General features: G+C 48.3%; 1 protein-coding gene across 6 annotated transcripts; it reads left to right on the top strand.

Moving 5' to 3' along the window:
* Window positions 1-21: 21 nt before the first annotated feature.
* Window positions 22-10,654, top strand: RINL (Ras and Rab interactor like). 6 transcript variants are annotated; one of them, XM_061388202.1, is made up of 13 exons: window positions 22-300; window positions 2,130-2,205; window positions 2,293-2,384; window positions 2,584-2,743; window positions 4,352-4,454; window positions 5,815-5,887; window positions 5,974-6,038; window positions 6,531-6,680; window positions 6,766-7,173; window positions 7,576-7,893; window positions 8,143-8,274; window positions 8,438-8,601; window positions 8,684-10,654. In XM_061388202.1, exons 3-13 carry the CDS (start codon window positions 2,332-2,334, stop codon window positions 8,744-8,746), a joined length of 1,689 nt encoding a protein of 562 aa, XP_061244186.1. In that variant the 5' UTR covers window positions 22-300; window positions 2,130-2,205; window positions 2,293-2,331; the 3' UTR covers window positions 8,747-10,654. The 6 variants fall into 6 exon arrangements, with proteins under 6 accessions (XP_061244186.1, XP_061244184.1, XP_061244187.1 ...); XM_061388200.1 differs by having other exon boundaries at window positions 2,130-2,215; XM_061388203.1 differs by lacking the exon at window positions 2,130-2,205.
* Window positions 10,655-19,606: the final 8,952 nt, after the last annotated feature.

The following is a 19,606-nucleotide window of genomic DNA, read 5'->3' as shown; positions in this document are numbered from 1 at the left end:
CTCCGGCCGCTAAGGAAACCATCGTGAGAAGCAGAGTGAAGAGTGCTGAAAGGTGCCGAGAGCGGACTCCTGGGGCCGTGGGAGCCTCGGGTCGTGGCTGTTACCCCTGGACTCCCAGACACCTGCCAGAGTCCCTTCCTCCAAAGCCGGGTCACTTAAGACCTGAGCCCCCAAAAAGAGGGAGGAGGGTCCATTTCAGATCCCCCCAGCCCCGCCTCTTCCCCTGCCAGCTCAGCTTCCTCTCTCTCTCTGTGAGGAACTTTCACTTCCTGCTACTTCAGGCCTCCCCTCGAAGAACAGGTAGGGGCCCCCAGGGGACCGAGCAGCTGGCATCACCACCCCCCTCCGCTACACTGACCTGTAGCCTCCCTGTGGCATCAGGCAGCTGCCCCCGTCACACCCTGCCCAGCACCCCTCGTCTCCTTCTGCTTTCTCATGGGGCCCAGGCAAGCCTCTGCCTCCCTCTCCCCGCCCTTCCTGCCTGCTCTCCCCTAAGCAGGGCACCTGCTCTTTGTCCCCCACTTCCTAACACCCTGGACTTCGGGACAGTGGGCTGATGGATTGGTTTAGCTGTTTATTATCCATCCCTTATACCCACCCCAAGAAGAAGGGAAGCCCCTGGGAGCAGGGGCCTATTCTGCCCATCACCCTTTCCCCAGGCGCCTAATTGTGGTCCTGTACTTCAGTAAATATTTATTGAATGTATGGGTGCATGGATAGATGGATGGATTCCTGCTCCTGGGACTGCTGCAAGGAAAATATTTTAGAATGCCCTCCTTAACTGATAACCCACCATAGGAAGCTATACCCGGTTAAGAGTTGGGATCCAGTGGCTAGAGGGACAGATGTGCAACAAAGCAAAAAGAGTAAAATGTCAATAGTAGAATCTAGGTAGTGGGTACATAAATGTTCCCTGTAAAATCATTTCAGTTTTTTTTAATTTGCTTATTTTGGCTGCACTGGGTCTTCATTTGGGCATGAGGGCTTCTCTTGTTGAGGAGCATGGTCTAGAACTCCTGGGCTCAGTATTTGCAGTGCACATGGGCTTACTTGCTCTGCAGCGTGGTATCTTGGGCTTCCCTGGTGGCCCAGAAGGTAAAGAGTCTACCTGCAATGTGGGAGACCCACATTCGATCCCTGAGTGGGGAAGATCCCCTGGAGAAGGGAATGGCAACCCACTCCAGTATTCTTGCCTGGGAAATCCCATGGACAGAGGAGGCTGTGGCGGGTGACAGTGTATGGGGTCGCAGAGTCCCACACGACTGAGCGACTAACACTTTCACTTTCGTGTGGGGGTCTTAGTTCCCGGACCAGGAATGAAAGCTGAATCCCCTGCATCGGAAGGCCAATTCTTAACCACTGGACCACCAGGGAAGTTCCTATTTTAATTTTTCTGTTTGAGATCTCTCATGATAAAACCTTGGGAGAAAATATTTGAAGGCCCCTTTGTGATCAGGGAAGGGAGGAAGAAGAGACATCGTATAACATTGATCACATTTACAGACTGTCCAATGGGCAGAGCCCTTTTCCAGGCCCTGGGTTTTGACAATGGTTGTTATTCATTTGGTCCACTTTCATAAGGCTTCACTGGATGTTAAAATATAAAATATTACCCTGTTGTTTAGTCACTAAGTCCTGTCCAATTCTTCTGTGATCCTATGGACTGTAGGCTCCTCTGTCCATAGGATTTCCCAGGGAAGAACACTGGAGTGGGGAACTTCCCTGGTGGTCCAGTAGCTAAGACTGCACGTTCCCAATGCAGGCAGCCCATGTTTGATCCCCGGTCAGGGAACTAGATCCTACATGCCACAGCTGAAGAAACTGCAGGCTGCGGCAAACATTGAAGGGCCCACATGCCGCAAATGAGACCTGGTGCAGCCAAGTAAATATTTTTTCAATTAAAAAAAAAAGAATACTGGAATGGGTTGCCATTTCATTCTCCAGGGGGTCAGCCTGACCCAGGCATCAAATCTGCTTCTCCTGCATTGGCAGGCAGATTCTTTATAGCTGAGCACCTGGGCTTCCCTAAAAAAATATTACCCTACCACTTGGTAAATAGCTGCTACTTTGAGTCCTCTTCCTTTCCCCCTACCTCCCCCTCCCTCTCCCCCTACCGGCCTCCCCACTAGGATCCCCAGATCTCCCCACCACCCAGGAACTGAAGAATTAACACCTGGCACAGCGAGGGATCTCAAGTCCATCCTGGTTGGTCAAGGTCTCTGCCATGTGGGTTGTAAATATTTAGAATATTACCCCTGGAACAGCCTTGAGACATACTTTCCTCCCTGCCAGAGGCCAGACCATGGCTCCCTGGCCTCCTGCATCCTGAGGATGACGGCCCAGCCAGAGGACAAGGCCTCAGCAGGCCCCACGGACCAGGAGAGGTGAGGGTTGCTGAGGCCATCTCTGCCTCCCTGGATTCAGAAGCCCCTTCCATCCAACTCCCACCCACCCCCAGACAGGACCCAGAACCCCATCTCTTACCCTTTGCCCCCAGGCTTCCCCTTCCTGTACCTCTGACCCCATCTCAGTGTCCAACTGCCTTTCTCTGTCCCCTGGTCTCCTGGTCCCTGCCTGTCCCAGACTAATCCCATCACAGGCGAATGGAGCTGGTGAGACCCCCTTAAGGGTCCTTGGGACCCCAGAGTCACTCCTTCGCCTTCAGAGGACATGGGGGGTGTGGCAGATCCCAGAGCTGGATGCCCACAGTGCGAAAGCCCTTCTGGACCTGTGGCCACCAGGGGTAAGTACTCACCCCCAGGCACCCTCTCTGACCCTCCCCATGACACCCTGAACCAGTTAGGACCCTGCCGGTTGCCAGGGACAAGCACAACACAAACCAGGCAAACTGAAATCCTGCTTATTGATTCACATGACTGAAAAGTCCAGAAAAGACCAGTGAAAGTGAAAGTGTTAGTCGCTCAGTCATGTCCGACTCTCTGCGACCCCATGGATTGTAACCTGCCAGGTTCCTCTGTCTTTGGGATTTTCCAGGCAAGCATACTAGAGTGGGTAGTCATTTCCTTCTCCAAGGGATTTTCCCAGGGATCGAACTCGGGTCTCCTGCATTATAAGCAGATTCTTTATCATCTGAGCTACCAGGGAAGCACAAAAAGTCCAGAAGTAAAAGTAATTTTAGGGATATCTGAATCTTGAACATCAGACAATATATATATATATATATATATATATTTCTCTTCATCCCATTTCTTGTTGTTGTTGTTTTCTTAACCACACTGCACGGCTTCTGAGATCTTAATTTCCTGACCAAGGCTTGAACCCAGGCCCCCTGCAATGGAAGTGCAGAGTCCTAACACTGGACCTCCAGGGATTTCCTTGGCTTTGCTTTAAACTTTGGGAAATTCTAAATATTTTTCACTGCAAATAAACACTTGTTCTTCAATATCCTGATAAGTAGGCATTTATCTTTCTAACATAACCAGAAAGACAGCTGAAGGTTCTAGTTCTGCTCCTCAAACGACATCAAGGACATCTCAGCAGTTCTCCTAGACTTCCCTTACGGTTGCCCAGTGGCTGCCCCAGACCCAAGCACATGTGTGCATTCCAAGCAGGAGGAAGGAAGAAAGGAGGCACCAGCTGCATTTTTTCCTTTTACCAGCAAAAACAAAAGCCTTCACAATTGATCCAGAATATACAGACAAGGCCCAGGTAGCAATATTTTTTAAAAGTTCACCTGGAAAGGATTCCCTGGCAGTCCAGTGGTTAGGACTCTGAGCTTTCACTGCTGAGGGCTCGGGTTTGACCCCTGGTGGAGGACCTAAGATCCTACAAGCCATGCTGTGCAGCCAGAAAGCAAACAAACCAAAAAATAAAAGCTCTCCTGGGAGTTATGTAGCCAGAGGTGAGAACCAGTGCCTACATCGATCACTACCTATCTTCTATGGCTGGGCCTGTTAATGCCCTGAACAAAGCTAGAGTTCTGCAAGGAGTAGGGAATAGATTTGGATAAAGCAATTCTAGATGGCTGGCCCAAGCACAGGGCCACATCTTACCAGGTTAGCAACCCCAGTGTAAAAAGAGGCCTCTTTCCAAAGAGCTCCCATGGGAGATTTCCATTGGCTGGATCTGGTTCACATGCGCATCTCTGAACTAACCACAGTAGTCAGAGAACACTCAATCCTATTGGCTAGGTCAGGTCATGGACCCACACTTAGGGCTCTTGGGAGAGTTAGTCCAACCTGCAGGACCTAAAGTAGAGAGTGGAATAGAGTTTTCTAAAGGAAATTTGGGGTGTGGGACCCAAAATAAAGGAAATGGATACTAGGCAGGCAATAGTAATAGACTTCTGCAGAATTCCTCTTCAACCTGGCCTTTGTCTCCCTTCCCCAAGAGTTTCCTGGTCATAGGACATCATCCCAGACAGGTCCTGGTGTTGAAGACAGGATCTTCACCAGGGGAAGTCAACACCTACCAGATCCAGAAGCTTCCTGGAGGTGAGGAGCCTACCCTCAAGTTTCCAGTCCACAACAAATTTATCACCAAGATGAGTCATTTTTTATTGTAAAATATCTCCTGAATCTTCCTAATCCTCTCTACCTCCATCACCCTAATCCTAACCACCATCACCTCTTGCCCAGACAATTGCAGCGGCCACCTCTCTGGTCTCTGTGCTCCCACCCTTTTCTTCCTGCAGTCCATTCTGGACACAGCAGCCAGAGTGGTCTTTTGAAACACCAACCAGATGTTATACATTCCTGCCTTAAACCCTGCAAAGGACATGCAACATCTTTAAAAAAAGAAAGTGAAGTCGCTCAGTTGTGTCCGACTCTTTGCGACCCCGTGGGCTATAGCCTACTAGGCTCCTCCATCCATGGGATTCTCCAGGCAAGAATACTGGAATGGGTTGCCATTTCCTTCTCCAGGAGATATTCCCAACCCAGAGATCAAACCCGGGTCTCCCGAATTGCAGGCAGACGCTTTACTCTCTGAGCCACCAGGGAAGACCTGCAACATTTTAGATAAACATTAAACTCCTCATGGGACTTCCCTGGTGGTCCAGTGGCTGAGACTCCATGCTCCCAATGCAGGGGGCCCGGGTTCAATCCCTGGTTGAGAAACTAGATCGTACATGCTGCAGCTGTTTTCATGCCAAAATGAAGATCCCACAGGCTGCAACTAAGACCCAGTATGGTCAAATAAATAAATATTTAAAAGATAAACTCCTTATCATGGCCTGTAAGATTATGATTAGCACTTGCTCACTACTGCCCATCATTCTCTCTGCTCTAGAGACTGTTTTTTCTGTTCCTTGAGCAGGCTAAATGTGTCCTAACTTCAGGGCCTTTGTATTTGTTTTTCCTGTATGAGTGCCCTTCCTTGAATGGCTAGTTTAGTCTCCATCTTTTCTACCTCTATAGAAATGTAATCTTCTTTGACCACCACAGCTAATGATAGCCCTAGTCACTTTTGATCACTCTATTTCATTTCTGGCACTCAATACACTATACACTTAGCATTATTTGTTTGCTCATTCATCTCCCTCCACTAAAAGGTAAGCTACAGGTAGGCAGTGAATGTATCTGTCTTTTGACAAATATATCTCCAATGCCTGAAAATAGTTATCTTAATAAATATTGCCTAATCAATTAATCATATTTGGTGGCATAAGTGGGATGCTAGCATAAGAATACAGGAAAAGAAGGGGACTGCAATGGCTAGAAATTTTTCTGTTCTGAAGGTTCTTGGGGGGAACTGCAGGATTGGGGAAGAGAGAGTCCCAGAAAAAAGAACGCTGCTACCCCTCAAGTTTTCTAACTTATTCCTTCTTGCCCTCTTTCCCCTCCACTACCCCAGGTGTGTGTCTGGAATCCTCTAAGCTCTGCATGCCAGATCTGCCCCATCTCCTGGCCTTCCTATCAGCCAGCAGGTACAGGTCATCCATTAAAGGTGCTAAGGAGGATCCTTCCCTATGACACCCCACCCACACTGTGGCCCCTGCTTATCTTTTCTCAGGGATATTTTGCCTAGAACATTGCTCTTGCCCCCTCCTACCCTGGGGCCCGAAGACCAAAACACAGGTGAGACATGATACTCTAAGGGAGAAAGAGTCCACCTATCCACCTCTTCGATTCAGGAGGATGGTACCTGGGGGACCAAACTACAGGGTTTGAGGGAGGATAAAGGGGACTGGAGGGGCTTCCCTGGTGGCTCAGATGGTAAAGAATCCTCCCACAATGCGGGAGACCTGGGTTCATTCCCTAGGTTGAGAAGATCCCCTGGAGGAGGACATGGCAATCTACTCCAGTATTCTTGCCTAGAGAATCCCCATGGACAGAGGAACTTGGCAGGCTACAGTCCATGGCATTGCAAAGAGTTGGACATGACTGAGCGACTAAGCGCACAGCACAAGGGGACCTGAAAAAGTTGAGGGGGGTGGTGCTCAGCTCCTGGGTCTGAGTGAGGAGGTACCAGAAACTGAATCTCAGTTCCTCCGGTAATGAGGCTGAACACTAAGACTCCAAGGCTGGCCCCTTGGACACCTGGGACACCTCACTCCTGCTGTCCCCCAGATCCTCTGCAGATTGGCAGCATCCAACTCAGCACCTCAAGGAGGGTGCTCTTCCTGGTGAACAACCTCTACCTGGAGACCCACAGAGGATGGGGGATGGAGCAGACCCTGCCAGAGACAACTCCAGAGACTGCGGAGAGACACGGTCCAGGTTAGATAAGCAGGGCCTGGGGCCCCTGAGGGATGAAGAAGCTGCTGCTGCTGTTCTGTGGAACCCAACCCTCTCCCCACATCAGCCCCCAGGAACCCAGCCCCTCACCGTGTCTCCTGGGTGGAGGGCCCACTCAGCCCAGAGGAACACCATCTTAGGCCAGCTCTGGCCAGCCTGGTGGAGGAGAAGGAGGATGAGGAGGAGGAGGATGACAAAGATGATGAAGAAGGACCTGAGGACATGCTCACTCAGCACGTCCGGGCTCTAGCCAGGGCCCGGAGCAGCTACGTGGCCAAGCAGTTCCGGAGCTTCCGGGCGCGCCTCACCTCAGGTGCTGGGGGCCCCCACAGGCCTGGGGACCCGGCCACAGAGCTGCTTCAGGACGTCCGGCACCTCCTTACTGACCTCCAGGATCACTTAGCAAAGGATCCCGATGTCAGGGCTGTCTTCGCAAGCAGGGGACCTGGGGCCCCCCAGAAGGAGGAGGAGCTAGGTAAGGGGGAGGACTGAGAGGGAACCGAGGGACACTCTCCAAACCCCCACAGGTTCACATTTGCCATCTCTTGGCCCTACATCGGTGTTCACATCCAACTTCGTTCTCTCCATCTCTGAGCGCATCTGTTTCCTTTTCTACTCACGCTCCCTTTCCCACAAGTAGCAACACCTACTCTGTTCACCACTGCTCCGTTTCACGCATGTGTGACAGCGCATATTCTCTCTCCCAAGCGGTTGTTCATACCCAGGATCCTTCTTCCACATGTGCTCACACCTACGTGTACACAAGCGGGTGGACAGAGGCTAAGGAGGGGTGGTGATTGGTGATGGTGGGTCAGTGGAGAGAACGTGGCATGGGTCAACCTGGCGGCCCTGCCTAACCCCATCTCAACCCTTGCAGGCCCCGCAGTGGAGGCGGCCTTGTACCGCGCGGTGCTGGCGCCTCTGAAGCCCGCCCTGTGGATGCGACTCCGCACGCTCCGCGCCCCAGAGCTGCGGCAACTACGGCGGCGACAGGTAGCCCTGCGGGCGGAGGCGGGGCCTCCGGGAGCCCAGGGGGCGGGGCGTGAGAAGCGAAGCCCCGCCCCTGCCCTACGGAGCCGCATTCATGCGCGCCTGGCGCACCTCCACGCCGCCTGCGCCCCGCGCCGCAAGGTGTCGCTCCTGCTGGCTGTGTGCAGTGACGTATACGAGGGTCTGGCTCGTGGGGAGAACCAAGGTAAAGTAGGGGTCTTGAGTCTACCTGGATGTGGAGTGACTTGAGGGTTGTGAGAGCCAGGCAGCAGGCGGTTGTGCACACATCGAGCGGGAGAAGATGGCAAGCTTTACGCGGACCTGGGGAATCTAGTGAGGGTCGTTTGCATATCCCGCAAAGTGGAAGGGTAGCCAGCACTCGCGGTCTTGTGGATGGGATGGAAGTTGCCAGCACGTCCCCTCCAACCCCAGAGCCTATCCTCCCCTCCCTTAGAGCCCCTGGGGGCCGACGCCTTCCTGCCAGCGCTGACAGAGGAACTGATCTGGAGTCCAGACATTGGGGAGACGCAGCTGGACGTAGAGTTTCTCATGGAGCTCCTGGATCCGGACGAACTACGGGGAGAAGGTGAGCCCCCAGCCTCAGAACCCCGGGACCCGACAAGAGGCACCCTAGGCCCCCTGCCTGCAGTGGGAGGGAAGGCGGGCAACCTGCGCGGGGTTGGGGGGAGGTGGTGTTGGGCTTCGGGGGAGTTGAGGTGGCTGCGCTGACCTCCTCTTCTTGCCCGTAGCCGGGTACTACCTGACCACGTGGTTTGGGGCGCTGTACCACATTGCCCACTACGAGCCCGACAGGGCCCGTGCGCACAAGGGGCTCAGCTCTGAGGTCCGGGCCTCTCTGCGCCAGTGGCACCGCAGGCGGACGCTGCACAGACAGAGCCCCTCCGGGGACCAGGTGATCACTCCTCAGGACTGCGGGTGGCAGGGAGGGCTGGACCTGTTTCCTTTCTGACCCAGGCTCCTACCTCTCCCCACAGGCCAAGCTGCCCTTTGAGGAACCATGGGCGATGGAGATTATGCAAGAGACCAAAGATGATTAGAGATCTCAGACACTTCTGCCCCACAAGCAAGATTCAGGAGGCATCTGGGACAGCACCAACTTCTGACCCCTGTCGTTTAGAGGCAGGGGTTTCCAGGAAAAGGAAACAGGCCTGAGGAAAGACCTCTGAACCTTTACATTGGCTGTTCCTGTTTCCTGGCATGCCATTCCCCAATATCCACCTTGCTCCTTCCTTCTCTTCTTTCAGACCCTTAGGTAGACATCACCTTCTTAGTGAGGCTGTCTCAGGCACTGCTGTCTAAAACTACAGCTTCTCTGACTGGATCCTCCCTGGGGTAAACAGAATAATGCCCCTCCCAAGATGTCCACCTGCTAATACCCATAATCTGTGAATATTTTACCTTAAGTGGTAAAAGGGACTTTGAAAAGTGATAGTGTTAGTCTCTCAGTCGTGTCCAACTCTTTGCGACTCCATGAACTGTAGCCCACCAGGCTCCTCTGTCCGTTGGATTTCCCAGGCAAGAATACTGGAGTGGATTGCCATTCACTTCTCCCAGAGATCTTCCTGACCCAGGGATCAAACCTGGGTGTCCTGCATTGCAGGTGAATTCTTTACCATCAGAGCCACCAGAGAAGCCCAAAAGGGACTTTACCGATGTGATTAAATTAAGGATCTTGCTATGGGGAGATTATCCTGGATTCAGGTGGGCCCAATGTAATCCCCTTATAAGAGCGAAGCAAGGAGATCAGAGTCAGAGGAAGAGATATGATGATGCACACAGAGGTTGGAGTGATGTGGCTAGGAGCCAAAGAATGTAGGCATCCTCTAGAAGCTGGAAAAGACAAGGAATGGATTTTCCCCTGGAATCTCATCGGGGACTCAGCTTTTGACTTTGTTTTTTAAAACTGAAGTATAATTAATTTACAGTGTTGTGTTAGTTTTAAGAATATTTAAAGAATATATATATATTCTTCAGATTCTTTTCCATCACAGGTTATTATGAGATGCTAAGTACAGTTCCCTGTGCTATGCACTTGGTCCTTGTTGTTTACCTACTTTATATACAGTACTCTTACTCAGTCGCTTCAGTTGTGTCCAACTCTTTGCAACCCCATGGACCATAGTCTGCCAAGCACCAAGCTCCTCTGTCCATGGGATTCTCCAGGCAAGAATACTGGAGTGGGTATTTTTTTTAATATTTATTTTATTTATTTGGCTGTGCTGGGTCTTAGTTGCAACATGAGGGGATTTTTAGTTGCAGCATGTGAACCCTTAGTTGCAACATGTGGGATCTAGTTCCCTGACCAGGGATCAAACCCAGGCCCCCTGCATTGGGAGTGCAGTGTTAGCCTCCGGACTACCAGGGAAGTCCCAACATGGTCTTTCTTTTGCGTGTGTGTCTGCGTTTTAATCTCCTCTTCGTGTAAGGACACCACTCATGTTGCATCCCTGGAGAAGGAAATGGCAACCCACTCCAGTACTCTTGCCTGGAAAATCCCATGGACAGAGAAGCCTGGTAGACTACAGTCCATGGGATCGCAGAGTCGGACACGACTGAGCGACTTCACTGTCTTTCTTTCTTTCTTTTCTTTCATGTTGCATCAGAGCCCATCTGTATGACTTCACTTTCACTTACTCACCCACCTCTTAAAAGCCCTTTCTCCAAATATAGTCACATTCTGAGTTCCGGGGTTAGGACTTGAACATATAAATTTGGGGAGGGAACACAATTCGGCTTTTTGACACTCTGTGGGTGGTATCTTGAGACCCTGACTAACTTGCCCACCAACAACTTTTTAGCCCATGCTCTCAACACCTCTCTTTGATCCTTGCTGAATCATTGGATTTATTTGTACTATTCTATTCTGTTTATGGCAGTTTTCCACTTCCTGGAGTGAAATGATGTTTCCTGTATAAATAAATGTGTTTAATTTTTTAAAAAGTGAATTGATTTAAAGAAAATGATTAAGTAGCTAAGTGTATAGGTGACACATGGATACGAGGCAAAGTATGGGAAAGTGAGACTAAATGGCTGATGTTTGGAGTATCATTGGTTAATTATGGCTTTGGCTTCACTCTGAAGCTCTGGGCTTCCTACTGGATACCTCCTCTTGGACTCCCATTCCCATGATGTCCCAAACTGGCCACAGCATCTCCAAGAAACCCATTCCTCCTTCTAGTCCACATTTCAGGGGGCCCTCATGATCCCCAAGTCCCTAGACCAGAGCCCAAGCCTCATCCTGGACCCTTCCTCTCCTCCCGCTTCCCCCCACTTCCTCCCCTTCCACAGCTCCATCATGGTCCAGCCCCAGCCTCCCCCTGCCTCCTGGCTCCCAGTCCTGGGAATCCTGTCCCATGCCCTCCAAGTAGCAGCCAGAGGAAATTTTAAAAATAGATCAGAGATCTACCTCTCAGGCCAAAAATTAGGTTTGCAAGAAACACAATTTTATTTTTTTATTCTTTGATATCTAAGCTGAGCCCTCCTCCCACCATGTTGGGAAGAAATTTTAACCTGAGAGGAAATTTTAATTTGTTTGTTTAATACAATAAGCCTCCCACTTCCCCCCAGTTCATCCTAGGGCCTGGTCACAGAAGTCAGCTGGAGACAACCCACCGTCTTGATCTTGAGGCCTCTTCTCATCCTGATGTTCCACTGTTTGCCCAGGTCACATAGCCCAGCTCACTCCAGGTGAAGGCCTGAGTGCTGCCCAGGGCCCTTGAAGCCCACAAGTTCCCATAGGGCCTGCCAGACTCTCATCTCCTCCCACTCGCCCCCTCATTCACCTGCTTCAGCCTCACTCACCTCCTCATTGCTCCCCACACCTGCCAGGCATCCACCCAGCCCAGGGCCTTTGCCAGACTTTCCCCTACCTGTGTTGCAGGAGAAGGGGGAGTGAGAGAATGGTCACATCCCAGGTCTTGATGGGGTAGGCTGCCAAGGATTTGGGATGGGCTGCCAAGTTATGGTCCATGGCTTTGGGCAGAAAAGAATTTAAGAGCAAGCCGTGGTAAAGTGAAAGCAACTCTATTTAGAGAGAAACACATTCCACAAGCAGAAAGAGGGTCATCTCAGAAAGTGAGAGCAATCTTGGGAAATCCACCCTTTTATGGTCAGCCTTGGAACTGTCCTGGTGCCTGGGGTATGTCATTTAACATATGCTAATGTGTTACAATGAGCATAGAATAAGGCTCAAAGTTTATTGTTGTGGCAGTGGTTGTTTAGTCATTCAACTTGTCCAGCTCTTTTGCAGCCCCATGGATGGTAGCCTGCCAGGCTCCTCTGTCCATGGGATTTCCCAGGCAAGAATACTGGAGCTGGTTGCCATTTCCTTCTCCAGCGGATCTTCCCCACCCAGAGATCGAACTCACATCTCTGCATCATCTTCTCTATGACTTCTCAAAAAGTGCAGCCTCCCTTCCTGTTTATCTTGTTAGGGAACCATTGACCAAAACCACCTGCCTTGGCCAGGCATGATGCTAACCACTTGCCTGAGTTGTCTCACAACAGGAGGTCCTGACACCAGCCCATTGTATATCTTGTAAAAAAACTAACTCAGAAGAATTTGGGAGGGGCCAAAAGGAGGAGGGAGGAGATGCTGTGTTCTGCCAACCTCCCAGAATCTTCCTCGCTGGAATCCATCTTGGTTGAAAGATGCACACACCACCAGGAAGGACCCTGAGTCAGAATGATTAGCCAGAGACAACCTGGGAACTAATCCCGTCACCATAAAACCTGAGAGTGCAAGCCATGTGGCAGAGCAGCTCTCCTGGGTTCCCTTAACCTGCTGCTCTGCACCTGGGCGCCCCTTCCCAATAAAGTCTTTTGCTTTATCAGCAAGGGTGTCTCCTCAAAAAATTCATTTCTGAGTGTTAGAAAAGAGTCCTCACTCAGACCCTGGAAGTGTTGCATGGAGAAGTCAATTCTGATTCCATGTTGAAACTGTTTCTCTGACTTGCTTTTATTATTATGATCATACATAATGGCCTGCCTCAGAGAATCCTGCCCCTCTGCCTGACTATTAAAGGGCCTTTGCTCAGAACCCTGTCCACCTGTAGATGGCAGGAAAGAAGAAATTAACACATCTCCCTGAGGTTTGCCATTCTAGGAGATATTTGCAAGATTAATGACCATGTTACTTTGTTTCCTTATCTCCTCCTCCTCTCTGATATTTAAAAGAACCTGGTATTGAGACCCAGATAAGATGGTTATTTTGAGACATTAGCCTGCCCTCTTCTTGGTCAGTCACCTCTCTAAATAAAGTAGAATTCCTTGCCTCAACACCTTGTTTTCATGGCCTAGGACCAGTAGAAAGAGCTTGGACTTTGTAACAGAAGCAGTACCTCTTCCTGCAACAATCTGATACTATGTATCAATCATTCTCAGCAGCAATTTGTTAAAAATACAAATTCTGGAAATAAATGCTCACAAGTATGGTCAATGGAGAAGGCAATGGCAACCCACTCCAGTACTCTTGCCTGGCAAATCCCATGGACGGAGGAGCCTGGTGGGCTGCAGTCCATGGGGTCTCTAAGAGTCGGACACAACTGAGCAACTTCGATTTCACTTTCACTTTTCACTTTCACTTTTCACTTTCATGCATTGGAGAAGGAAATGGCAACCCACTCCAATGTTCTTGCCTGGAGAATCTCAGGGACGGGGGAGCCTGGTGGGCTGCCGTCTATGGGGTCGCACAGAGTCGGACACGACTGAAGTGACTTAGCAGCAGCAGCAGCAGCAAGTATGATCAAATGATTTTTGACAAAGGTTTCATATCATTGGACTGGGGAAGAATCGTCTTTTCAATGAATGGAATTGGGAAAACTGGATGGATGCTACTGCTAAGTCTGTGCCAAGTCCGACTCTGTGCGACCCCAGAGACGGCAGCCCACCAGGCTCCCCTGTCCCTGGGATTCTCCAGGCAAAAACACTGGAGTGGGTTGCCATTTCCTTCTCCAATGCATGAAAGTGAAAAGTGAAAGGGAAGTCACTCAGTAGCGTCCGACTCCTAGCGACCCCATGGACTGCTGCCTACCAGGCTCCTCCGTCCATGGGATTTGCCAGGCAAGAGTACTGGAGTGGATACCCACATGCAAAAGAATTAAGTTGGGGGACTTCTCTTGCAGTCCAGTGGTTAATACTTCATGCTTCTAATGCAGGGGGCTAGATTAGATCCCCGGTCAGAGAACTAAGATCCCTCATGCTGTGCAGCACAGCCAAGAAAATTTTAAAAATAGTTTTTTTAAGAATAAAGTTGGACCCTTTTCTAAAAACGTATACAAAAATTAACCTGAAATGGATGAAAGACCTAAATGTAAAAACCATAAATCTATTAGAGGAAAACATAGGGGAAAGTTCTGTGACATTAGATTTGGCAACGATTTCTTGGATATGACACCAAAAGGACAGGCAACAAAGATTAACTGGAATACATCAAAAATTTTAAAATGTGGGGAACTTGTTGCTTTCACTGTTGTGGGCTGGTTTCAGTCCCTTCTAGGGGAACTAAGATCCTGCAAGCCACACAGCATGGCCAGGGAGGTGGGGGGGGGGGGGGAACAATCAACAGAATGTAAAATCAACCCATGAAATAGGGGAAAGTATCCGCAAATCATAAGGGGTTAATATCCAGAATATATATGAGATATAGATATATATATATATGATTTCTAAAACTCAGCAGCAACAACAACAAAACCCAAACAATAAAGCTTTTTAAACAGGCAAAGGAATTAAATGGAGATTTCTCCAAAAAGGATATGCATGTGGCTAAAAGGCTCATGAAAAGATAATGTGCTCAGTCGTGTCCAACTCTTTTGAGACCCCATGGACTGTAGCCCGCTAGGCTCCTCTGTTCATGGGAGTTCCCAGGCAAGAATATTGGAGCAGGTTGCCATTTCCTCCTCCAGGGGATCTTCCTGACCCAGAGATCGAACCCATATCTCCTGCATTGCAAGCAGATTCTTTACCACCAAGCCATCAGAGAAGCCTTGAAAAGATAATAAATATCACTCATCATTTAAGAAGTGCAAATCAAAATCACTACAAGCCACCATTTCATGACCCTTAAAGAGGCATGCTTTGTTTCACTTATTTATTCTCTGGCTCCCCAGAAACCCAAGGGTAGATTCTAACTAACGTCTAGTGGCTTGCCTGCCTGCTGGAGGAGGTCATCAAGAGAACACACACGACTGCCAGTTGACCTGAGAGCTGGACCCAGGCCATCAGAGGCTCCTCACCCTCTCCCCTGTCCTTGGAATGTACGCTGCCCACTGTTCCCACAATGGGAGTTGTTCCAAGGGCACACAACTCTGGGAAAGTACGGTGTTGTTGAGACCATCTAGATGGTACACCTGACGGCCCAGTCAAGGCCTCTGTACATAGAGTTTGAAGATTCTTGCAGGTGGGTGCAGAGATCTGTTCATCTTTTGGCTGCCCAAGATAAGCCTCCTATAAACTTTCCCTTGCTTGTTACACCTGCCGTCTAGCACCAGGTTTTCTCTGGTGACTCAGCAAAGGATCTGCCTGCAATGCAAGAGACCCGAGTTCGACCCCTGAGTCACAAAGAGCCCCTGTAGAAGTAAATGGCAACCCACTCCAGTATTCTTGCCTGGAGAATTTCATGGACAGAGGAGTCTGGCAAGCTACGGTCCACGGGGTCACAACGAGTCGGATGGGACTGAGCCACTAACACTGTCAGTTTTCTATCTGGACATGCCTCTTTCTTGGCATCTTCTGACCCTCTATGTTCAGGGGCCAGTTTGTGAATCAACAATGCCACAACTTTAGGAGGTAAAGATGGTATTATCAGCATCCCCTTTTCACAGTGTAAGACTCAGAGATAAGGGGTCTTGCCCAGGCCACATAGTTAGGAAATGGCAGAGCCAGGATTTGGACCAGGTCATCTGTCTCCTTTGCGTGTGTGTGGTCCCAACCTAGAAAACCAACTCACCTGGGCTGAGAGAGGCTCTAAGTTGAACACCAGCTGCCCAAGAGTGGGAATTTTGTGTGTCTTGTTCACTACTGAATCCCCAGTGTCTAGAACAGGGTCTGGCAGTACCTAGTAAATATTTGTCTGATCAAGGAATGAATGAATTAAAATAAATACTAAACTTTCAACCAGTTTATTATTATTGTTGTTTTTAAAAGTAATAGAAGTTGAGGGCTTCCCTGGTAGTTCAGTAGTGAAGAATCCACATGCCAATGCAGGAGACACGGGTTCCATCCCTCGTTGGGGAAGAGCTTCTGAGCCTGTGCTCTAGAGCGCAGGAGCTGCAACTCCTAGCCTACACACCCCAAGTACTGAATCGTGTACGCCCTAGAGCCTGTGCTCTGAAGCAAGGGAAGCCACTGCAATGAGAAGATCACAACTAGAGAATAGCCCCTGCTCTCCACAACTAGAGAAAAGCCTGAGCAGCAGCAAAGACCTCACATAGCCATAAATAAATAAATAAAATATATATTTTTAAGTAATAGATGTTGGTTGGACACTGCGGTAAACTACTTCGGAAAATGACTTTTCTTTAAAAGTTGAATATATACCCACCATATGATCCAAGCATCCCACTCCTGGGTATATAGGCTAAAAACATGAAAAATATCTACACAAAGACTTGCACATCAGGACTTCCCTGGTAGTCCAGTGGTTAAGACTCCGAGCTTCCAGTGCACTGGGTCCAGGTTTGATCCCTGGTCAGGGAACTAGATCTCACACACCACAACCAAGACCCAGTTCAGCCAAATAAATAAGATTAAAAAAAAAAAAAAAAGACATGCATGTCGATGTTCATAGCACCCTCATTTGTAATTGCCAAAAATTACAAATAACCTAAATGCCCACCAGTGGGTGACTCGTAAACAAATTGTGGTGACTTGATAAATAAACTATTGCATGCAATGGAACAGTACTCAGACATAAAAAGAATGAATTATTTCTAAACATATACGAATCTCAAAAGAACTATATTGAAGGGAAAAAGCCAGACATGAGAGTACATACTATAGAATATCATTCTAAAAAATGCAAACTAACCAATAGCGATAGAAAGTAGATTGGTGCTTGTCTGGGGATGTGTGTGTGTGGAAGGGTGAGGGATGAAGGGTTTATCAAGAAGCAGGAGGAAATTCAGACATGATGGATATGCTCATTAGTTTTGCATCATTATCTTTTTTTTTTTTTGACGTTCTTCAGAACATACATTTAACTTATTCATTTATTTTTAATTTTTGTTGTTTTCATGGTTAAGCCGTCGCTGCTGCTGCTTCTTTTTTTGTTGTTATTTATTTGGCTGCACTGGGTCTTACTTGTGGCACATGGGAACTTCCATCCTCTTTGTAGCATGTGGGAACCTTTTAGTTGTGACATGGGGGATTCGGTTTCCTGATCAGGGATCAAAACCAGGCCCCTGTGTTGGGAGCATGGAGTCTTAGCTACTGGCCCACCAGAGAAGTCACCTTTTTTTTTTAATTGAAGGATAGTTGATTTATAATATTGTGTTAGCTTCAGGTATACAGCACAGTGTTTCAGTTATACACATATATATTCTTTTACAGATTCCCTTTTTAAAAATTTTTTAATTAACTTATTTTTTATTGAAGTATAGTTGATTTACAATGTCAATGTGTTAGTTTCAGGTGTACAGCTAAGTGATTCATATATTATATATATACATATATATGCATGTGTGCATGCTAAATTGCTTCAGTCATGTCCGACTCTTTGCAACAATATGGATTGTAGCCCACGAGGCTCCTCTGTCCATAGGATTCTCCTCGCCAAAATACTGGACTGGGTTGCCATTTCCTTCTCCAGGGGATCTTCCTTACCCGGGGATGGAACTCCTGCACTAGAAGGTGGGTTCTTTACTGCTAGCATCACCTGGGAAGTCTGTGTGTGTGTATACATACATACATATATATATATGCACTCTTTTTCAGATTATTTTCCCATATAGGTTATCATGAAATATTGAGTATAGTTCCCTGTGCTGTACAGTAGTAGGTCTTTTGTTTCTTTTGGTCATTATCTTGACTGTGGTGGTATTTTCACAGGTTTATACATAAGTCAAAACTCATCAACTGTATACTTTATAGTTTTAATTTTATTTTTTTAAATTATTTTTGGCTGCACTGTGTGGCATGTAGGATGTTAATTCCTTGACCAGGTATTAAACTTGCACCCCCTGCACTGGACGTTAGGAGTCTCAACTACTGGACTGCCAGGGAAGTCCCCAGCAACTGTATACTTTGAATATGTATGGTTTCTTGAAAGTCAGGCATATCTCAATAAAGCTTGAGGAAAATTAAGTTGCAACTGTGTAATGCAACTGAGAATTTTTCCCCTACCAGGCCGGCTTTACCCATTAACCCCTAAAGGCATCTGAGTTTTCAATTTGAGGCCCAACAGACCATGAAGCTATTTCCGTTCAAAGCCCTGAAGAGGCTTTAAAAAAAGAAAAGAAAGCTGACCTATTCCTGCTTTGGGGCTTGTCACATTTCTCTCCTGAGACCCTGAGCCCACAGGAGACCAATTTCTTGAATAAGTGAAGAAAAAAAAATAAGAATATGCATAGGGGAAAAAAAAAGCAGCTGAGCAGATGGGAACATGGCTAGTTACCCCACTTAAAAGTGGGAAGGTGGAGTGGGCGGTGAAGATGCAGGAGAGGGGATGTGGGGGGAGGGTGGCTGTGGTTCTCTCAGGAAGCAAGAAGAAAGACACTGTTGAGAGGAATATGATGTTAGAGGGTTTGATTAATTTATTTTATTTATTTGGCTGTTCTGGGTTTTAGTTGCAGCACGTGGGATCTTCAGTCTTTGCTGTGGCATGTGGTATCTAGTTCCTGATCAGGATGGAACCCGGGCCCTGTGCATTGGGAGCATGGAGTCTTAGCCACTGGAACCAGGGAAGACCCGCTGGTAGAGATTTGAGGAGAAGATCTGATATATCCTCTGGGAGAATCAAGGGATGTGTGTATGTGTGCGTGCATGCGTATATGCGCATGCACACGCACGCTTAGTTGCTCAGTCATGTCCGACTCTTTGCCACCCCATGGACTGTAGCCCGCCAGGCACCTCTGTCCAAGGGGATTCTCTAGGCAAGAATATTGGAGTGGGTTGCCGTGCCCTCCCCCAGGGGATCTTCCCAACCCAGGAATTGAACCCAGGTCTCCCGCATGGCAGGCGAATTCTTTACCATCTGAGGCATGAGGGAAGCCCAAGGGACCGGGGACACAGGAAAATCACACACCATTGTGCATCCATTCCGAGTCCATGGGAATGAATTTAAGGTGAGACCGGTTAACATGATTGTGTATTTTTCTCCACCCACATTCACCTGCACAGATGCAGGCATGTGATAGATGGAGCCTTAGATTTAATAAGGATTGTGGTTTTGCAAGATGAGTAGGGTGGAGTGTATAGAGAATGGGCATAAGGTCGGGTGCAGTGATTACAGTGGTTGGTCAAGGAATTTAATCTGTGTGAAGGTACGAGGGAGCTGAGCGGCCATGGAAACATGGTAGGGCTAATGAATTATTGGAGTTGAGCTTCTGAAAGGAATGAAACAGATAGGCAATAGATACAGAGTAACACACGTGAAACTGAGGTTCTAAAGAGGCTGTGGTTAGTGAGACAAGGTCTAAGTATGGCCTTGGGAGGGACACACAATATCATAAATCCACTATACTTCAATTTAAAAAATTACTGGGACTTCCCTGGTGGTCTAGTGGTTAAGAATTGGTGATTCTACTACAGGGGGCATGGGTTTGATCCCTGGCCCAAGAACTCAGATCCCACAAGCCATGCAGTGGTCAAAAAGTAAATACATAAATAAAATTTTAAAATAAAAAAAAAATTGTGTGTTTTTTTTTAAGGCTACAAGCCAGAGGAACCCCCACCTCCCT

Source organism: Bos javanicus, chromosome 18 (assembly GCF_032452875.1).
Source record: "Bos javanicus breed banteng chromosome 18, ARS-OSU_banteng_1.0, whole genome shotgun sequence".
NCBI classification, from domain to species: Eukaryota; Metazoa; Chordata; class Mammalia; order Artiodactyla; family Bovidae; genus Bos; species Bos javanicus.
The sequence above is the reverse complement of the archived record's forward strand: the minus strand, read 5'-3'. Positions and strand labels throughout refer to the sequence as shown.

Bases quoted from the DNA above. Each gene is read 5' to 3' on its own strand.
- RINL (XM_061388203.1), top strand. From the start codon at position 2,332: ATGACGGCCCAGCCAGAGGACAAGGCCTCAGCAGGCCCCACGGACCAG. The intron at 4,455-5,814 runs GTGAGGAGCCTA...CCACTACCCCAG, and splicing joins GATCCAGAAGCTTCCTGGAG to GTGTGTGTCTGGAATCCTCT. The intron at 8,602-8,683 runs GTGATCACTCCT...CTCTCCCCACAG, and splicing joins AGAGCCCCTCCGGGGACCAG to GCCAAGCTGCCCTTTGAGGA.